The 7,678-nt window shown below is 37.7% G+C and overlaps 1 protein-coding gene across 1 annotated transcript; it reads right to left on the minus strand.

Annotated features, from left to right (window-relative positions):
• Positions 1-3,996: 3,996 nt before the first annotated feature.
• Positions 3,997-7,407, minus strand: LOC112278630 (uncharacterized). Its single transcript, XM_024512232.3, has 7 exons — positions 6,731-7,407; positions 5,744-6,075; positions 5,273-5,603; positions 4,976-5,124; positions 4,746-4,839; positions 4,552-4,623; positions 3,997-4,390 (listed from the first exon to the last, which is right to left on the minus strand). The coding sequence occupies exons 1-7, from the start codon at positions 7,301-7,303 to the stop codon at positions 4,346-4,348; spliced, it is 1,596 nt and encodes a 531-aa protein (XP_024368000.1). The 5' UTR covers positions 7,304-7,407; the 3' UTR covers positions 3,997-4,345.
• Positions 7,408-7,678: the final 271 nt, after the last annotated feature.

Here is a 7,678-nt window from a genome sequence, read left to right on the forward strand (position 1 = left end):
GATGTGTTTCAATTCCACCACCCTCCTTGTATAGTTATGTTTTCAAGTTAAAAACGGAACTATGTCTGATACTTTTGTCATGTTTTAGATGAAACACTCATCGATGCGAAATATGTAATAATTAATGCTGAAGAATGAGGTAGGAGACCTACTTTTGAGGCAAACGATTAAATCTTCAAGAACTTCCTGTAATATAATCATTGTTCACCTATTAAAGTACTTAAAGAGTAATTGAATCTTATTATTCTCAAGTTTCCTTAAAATTTATTTACGTGGTTTGAAAGTACATATCAGAAGTGGCTACACCTACTCAATGTATGAACAATTTTTAAACTCGAAGTATTATAATTCAATCTAAAAGAAAATTTATAAATTGAAGATAACCAAATAAGACTTATGTGAACTACTGAAACGTAGGACTATTTTTTTTTTCCATTCTGGATTTTCAGAGAAGCTTCACGAACATGTGTATTCTGCAATTTTTAACAATCTTTATTACAACTATTGATGAAATGACTAAAACATATTGAATGTAGTACTTGCAAGATTTAAAAAAACGGTGTTGCTTATTGACAACATGTTAATACCAATGTAAAATATCTTATTAAAATGTTCTGTTACTACAACTGTTTTGGATTATATTTAATAATCCAAAACTAAATGTATCTTGGAATAAGACCAACATTAATATATTCAAAAATTCAAGAATTGTTGATAATAGCTCAAATATCTTCCACCTTGATAAAATATTAAAAAATTGACAATTCCATTAATATTTTTGTCCTTATATGGGCCCAAATAATGTGCACTCTTAGGGAAGATTGTCAAAAAAAAAAAAAAAAAAAAAAAAATGTAATTCCAAAATCAACAAATTCTTCCACATTAATCTTTGGGGTGCAACTGGCAAGTTCCATCTCCCCTCCTTTTCCAGTGAGTTAATATTATAAAACGTGCAAGAATCAACAAGTTATAGACGACAAATAAAATGATTTGAGTGTCACCATGAGCTTACAAATATGACCTACAAGGTGCTTTCTTTGATTCCAAGTTATGGAATTCTTTTACAATGTCACCATGTTCTTCTTCAGTCTCCTCTACATGCCTTTTGTTGCCCACTCGCCCCTCAATACATGTCAAGATTTCAATATTGGTAAAGAGATTTCCATGTTGTTCATCACAAATGGACAACCCTACACTCCATCAACCAAAGGTTGTGCCATGATTTTCATTGAGTTGCTTATAAGAGTAGTAGATGCAACATGTGGATTTGTAGTGCCTAGATTGATCGATTGTCACCTCACTAGATCCATCTTCCCTCCTCTTCCAGTGCGATGGATCTTGCCGATTGCACCTCCAAGGCTATTGTCAAAGAGATTGTTGATTTTGAGATAACAATTTTATTTCTAACAATCTATGTAAGAATGCACATCATGCAAGACATCTTTTGATATACTAAATTACAAAAGCCACTATTTGGACCTATATGAAGCCAAAAATATTAATGTAATTGTCAGATTTCTAATATCTTATTAAGCTGAAGGGTATTTATGCTACTATCAATAGTTTTAGGAATACATATACTATTATTAACAAGTTTAGGGATATGTATGCTATTATCAAGAATATAGGGATATTCTTGATATTTCAAAATATTTGAGAGATATATATGCTATTTTTTCTTAAATAAAACTAATTGAACCTATGATATTGTCATGGAAAACATGACTCCAAAGAAACATTTTTCCAAAGACATGTTTGTGAGCCAAAAACTATTTTTTACAATTTTTTTGAAAAAACAAAGAAATAAAATACACGATGGAACTTACAACTATGAAGGAGGCTATTTGGGATCAAATCCAGCTACTTCTAATTTAAAGAGCTCTCTTCTTGATTGTCTTCAAAAATCTAAACTCAAGTCTTATATATAAGACACCTTTCAATTCTTTGTATGGAATGTGTCTTAACTTGTATATGTATTCTATCTTGACAAGTATATTATCCAATCTTAAGTACAAATGTTGTATTCACATTCCACAAGTTTGCAAAGTTGGTGCTTACTTGTGCATGAAATTCACAAATAGTAAAAAGATGCAATTTAAAACAATTTGTGACTCGGGAGGTGATAAATTTTTTAAAGGAGGAAATTTTTTTATCAAAAAATGTTCAATGTTTAGTCAACTCCAATAAAGATGTGCTCATAAAATTTGCGGCACTTGATAAGAGGTAGGCCTACTAAATTGAGAATTTGAAGTTTGCTTACTGTTGTGGTATATATGAAGTTGTCTCCAAGCTTTGTTTTAAATGAGAAGAATAGAAAAGTTGAAATGTGACATGATTTTTCAGCTTCAATACACATTTTGAAACATCAAAAGAAAAGAAAGAAAAAAAAAAAGTGCAAAACCACTTCAAACTACTCCTCAATACTACTTGCAAAAAATGAAACAACAAATCAAATGCAAACTTAAGCACTACCTTACAACACCCCAAAAGTTAAACTCTTACTACTCATAATATTGAGCAATGTTTTATAGACTCTCTCCTCTCCAAACAACACTCACATCAACCAGTGATTGTCCATAAAATCTCAAGAATATAGAACCTAAAGTAGTGCACCTCAAAAATAAACCAAATCCAAGTACCTCAATGCTCCTCCTTCATGCCCTTCTACCTTGTAATGCACCGATTCAGTCCCAAAAAGGCTTATAGGGAGTAGCAGGAAACCACTTGATTATGTGCATCATGATAAAGTTCGTGGAGGTGCTTCTTATACTAAAGGATCCCAATTCCAATACAACTCAATGTGTAGCTAAGCTTGCATAAGACATGTAAAAATTATGCAAAGAAGAGTGAACTGCACCACAACTCTAGCACTTCTCCTTAATCATTGAATTTCTAATATACTAATCTCTCTCCATGGCTCTTCATGCTTACATACAAAAGCATAGGGAGATAATTGGATACTTTGTAAAGCATCACAAATGTCCTTCTCTGTGGATACCATATCGCAACTCATAATGTCAACCTCTACAATTTAAAATTGATGGCAAACAAGAAAACCTAGCGGACACCATATCATTTATATAAGATACTTGATCAGTTTTGGAATTGGGCACTAACTCCACAACTTCAAATGATGTCAATCATTCAAAAAAAATTTGATAAAAACTTTTGTTGCATTAAATAATCTCAAGTACAAAGATTCTTTTAGAAGTAGAAGTGAATCATATGTGATGAGGCCCTATAAAATCGCAAATTTTTGCTTCACTTTTGATGAAAACAATTAAGTATGCAGCAAATCAAAAAGAATTTGTCTTTCCTTGTTTATCGTATGTATTTGTCCCCCCGCCCTGCATACCTTGTGTTACAATCTTATCAAGTCATTGTAAGATACTTAAAAATCATCATTGAACAATTGATTATATAAGTTTCAATAACATCTTTACATATGGGCATTTTAGCTGAAACCGAATTACAAAGTTAGACGTTTTGGTGTAAATCTTTGCTCGACAAAAATGATTAGAATTCTCTTAGTAAGTACGCAACTCCTGTCCTATGGATCTTTAGAAATGATGTGACACAGTATATATTCGACAAATGTACAATTAACCTATTCTGCGTCGTGTCTATGGATAACTCCAACTCTCTGCCTTGGATCTTCAGTAGTGAAGTGAAACTCTTGTGAAGGAAAAACTATCAGATGTGTCTTTATCAAACTTCATACACCATCTACGACAATTATACCAAACGACCATTTTTGATGTTGCTTCACAATTCGAAAATGTTGAGACCACTATTTATTCAGGAAACTTTGGCCCTTGTTCTGTGAGTGTAAATTCTCATCCATGTCCAATTCTAAAAATTCTAAATGTCCAGTACCTTCAATACTGCAATGTGATGGACATTGTGACCTCTGAAGCATATTCGTTCCTACTCATTGAAAGGCGATTTATCTTTTACGTGTGATCCATACGTGCCACTACCTAACTTAAAAAACGGTGGAAAAAAAGGTTAATCAAATTTAATTCCCAAATAAGTTGTCGTGAATTCTTTTAACATGTGCTTATGTCTACCTGCCTAGTATCGTAACTGGATTGTGATTGATGGAATGTTCAGTTGACGCACATGTGGCAACATCTATATAAAAGTTCGCCACTACTGAAAGATCATTGGTAGCTACGGATGGCTGCAAAGCAAGATCTTGTCTATTTAAAACTGCTGCTATTAAAAATTGAAAAACTGATATCATTGGGCATTGCAGTATCTCAAGGAACCGTCGGAAACATTTCAGAGAGGACTGATCTAAGCAATGAAACTACCTGTAACTGAGATTATGTGCGCCATTTGCTTATTCCAGCTGCGTGCGATCCAATTCATTAATAATTTCGTCGAACTGCCACCAATCACCAAAACATTATCCGTTAAGGGCTTCAAAAATGCTGAAGTTAGTGTCGAAAGCCAACTTATCTACACATACTTATATCCACTTGTGATCTTACATACCTTGAAATAAAAATGGAAATGCAAATAGGAGAGAATAAAGAGGTAAAATACCTTCTGAATGTGACGAATAAAATAGTCCCCAAAGCGTTTCGTAACCTTCGTGTCAGCAATATGGACCATGTCCTGCAAAAGATCATACATTACGCTCTGCAGTAATCCTCTTGACGACAATATTTTGACCTCTCTAGAAAACAAAGCTAGTATAGAATGTTCAGAATTATAAGTTGCGTAAGTAAATAACTCACGTCATCAATGTAGAAGTCAACATCAGCATTAGACAAAACACTCCCATCGTTATTGATCACATGGGTCTTGTGCTTATACGTGAGCAACGCCACCCTGGTCGCAGTATATAATCTAATTAGTATCTGACGAGACAACCATGCGTTTTCGCCAAAAATTTTAGAAACCTTATACGAGGATAGCACGTGCAACCAAAAGTGAGAAAAAGTAAAATGAGAGGGGTCAAATGAACCTAAGAGTGGGCTCGTCAACATCCATGAAGGATGCAAGCTTGGAAATGGAGATGGTAGTGTACAGTTTCAAGAAACTCCGGATGCTAGAAAGAAGTTGCTGTTGTCTAACCTCGGACAAAAACAGCTTCAGCTGCAACCTATACGCATCCTACAATTTCAACTCCATCCATGCATTCAGTGACTTGGCTAGATGACCAAAATTTATTGTAACAAAATAGTAAGTAAACTGCGAGAAATGACTCCGAATTTTACATCATAAGACCCACGCATGAGCGTAGCTTTTGAATGAATCGGACCTGATTAAAATTGACAAGAGGCTCATCATAATTTGGTGGTGATGGAGTGATGAACTTGGGACAGGCGTAAGAGAACAGCTCGTCAAACATGGCTTCATCATTGCGTTGCATTCGCAACATCTTCTCAGCATACTTCTCTCGCAACTGATTGTTAACATTTTCCTCGACCAACTTCGGATGAGGACAAAGCGACAAGCAGATGGCGAGAAGAGCATACATCTGCTCGTTCTTCTTCAAAATCTGATCATACTGTGATGAGCGCTGGTGATACTGCTTGGTCTTGAAAATGTACAAGAGTACTTGATTGAAAGATCTGATGGCATCCACATATCTGAAAACAAATACAGAATGAGTGATCTCAAGTTAAGAGAACGAAATAAGAAACCGTGTTCAGAATGTCAAATGGATTCCACATAAGCCAAAATCGTCAGAACCTCCTCACAAGAAGAATTTCGATGATAGAAACAATACCTTCGTAACATGAGATTGGCGAATCCATAATAGTAGATAGTCGTAATTTGGCAGCCGATAACAGTGTTAAAGACTCCAGGCTGGTTTATATCAATAGGTGCGAGGGCACGGAGACCAGTATGATAATCACCTAATAGGCAATGAACCCGCAGCAGACCCACTATGCTGAAGTACCCCAAGACTTTCAGCACATTCGTTCCACCATGGTAATCATAACCATCCGTAGCAGTAAAGGTGACATTTCCCTCATTCTCTTCCTCCAAAATCTGAAGAATCATTGATTTCTCGATCAATGCTTGGAGGTAGTTCAACACTCCAACGACGTTCCACACCTGCTCAACCCTCCAGTTATAACAGATTCGATATGATGTCGGCCAGAAAATAATAAAAAATTCATATTAAAATGTAAACCCACGACCACTGGTGCATGCAAGCGGCGGACATAAACAGCAGAGAGCAAAGCCATAAACCCGTCAATGTGTATTAGGGGTTGCGCTTGAAGACCTGACGGTGAAAAATTGGTAACAAAGCCCCAAGCGAAGCTCGTATATTAGAGCAACCAAGGTGAGGACGATGCGGGAGCACCCCCAAACTCTACTCTTAATTGAATTTTATAATTTGAGAAGGTGGAAACCGGGCTGATCAAGGTTCATTGACCTAATACATGAACCCCTAACACTAGATCCGAAACTGTTCCCTATTAAGCCCCCGCCTTCCGTCTCCATCCAACTTTCGAAAAAACAGTCTGTTCCCTACCTCCTGACCAGGAAAGCGGTGTTCGGCAGGAGGCTGTAATAGGAACTTATATTAGAGTTTAGAGCGCAATAGATTGAACATTTGCGGGTCGCTTGGGAGACAAAATATCTAGGGTATCCAGCAAGGACACATGTACTGACTTCAAATAAGACGAAGTAGAGCAAGTAAATCATTCTGAAACTGTAACGTATCAAGAAACAGAAACGATATTAAGGGAGCAGGGGTTTAAACCTCATCAATCTGTCTCAAAACAGCCAGCTCTTGATCGGTCTTCTGCTTCAATTTGGCGCGGTACTGGCAAAAGGACTGAAACTGGTAGATGAACTCGTCAATCATGTCCCATAACCATTGATTAGGGAGCTGCATGTTGACATTGCCGTGAAGGATGACCTGGAAGAGATTGCAATAGTTGTCCCACGAATCGCACCGCTGCTCAAGAGTGGGCTGAAGGCGCGCGTAGACATGGCGAAACCACATTTCTTTGTAGAGAAGGCAGAAGACATGATCGTTTTCGACGTAGGGAGCAATCATGTCCACGATAGGCCAATTGCTTTGCTTAAACAAGCGGTCGCTGAGTTTCTGGAAACTGCCCTCGTACATCTGGTGAATCTCGTACACGTTTTTCTCGCGGATGTGGCGGTAGAGATAGACAACAAAGGTTCTAACAACGTCGGGGACGTAGTTGGCGGTATCAAAACCGGGTTCAGGTGGCTGCAGGTCACGGAAGCCATCACGGAACTCAGGACGGTCATCGTAAGAGTCATCGTAACCCCCTCCAAAGTCACGGTTGCCGTCGTATGCCATTGCTAGAAGAAGAGGGAAAAAAAAGGAGGAATGAAGAGAGGGAGGGAGGGAGGGAGGAGAGGGGTGCCGCAGAGGTGAACACCACGCAACCAAAACCACACGGGGAGCGTGGGGAGAGAGGGAGTGTCGACGGCCCTCCCAACCCTAAAACACACACTGCGGGCTGCTGCAGTGTCCAGTATCGCACTCCAGTCCAGCCCAGCCCTAATGCCGAGCCTTTCCCTTCCTTCCCTTCCCTTTCCTTCTTATTCCTTCCCTTCCCTTTTCTTTCCTTTCCTTTCCCTTTCCTTCTTATTCCTTTCCCTTCCCTTCCTTCCCTTCCTTCCCTTCCTTCCCTTCCTTCCCTTCCTTTTTCATTTCCTTTCCCTTCTCTTT

This window comes from Physcomitrium patens, chromosome 18 (genome assembly GCF_059467195.1).
Source record: "Physcomitrium patens ecotype Gransden chromosome 18, ASM5946719v1, whole genome shotgun sequence".
Taxonomy (NCBI): domain Eukaryota; kingdom Viridiplantae; phylum Streptophyta; class Bryopsida; order Funariales; family Funariaceae; genus Physcomitrium; species Physcomitrium patens.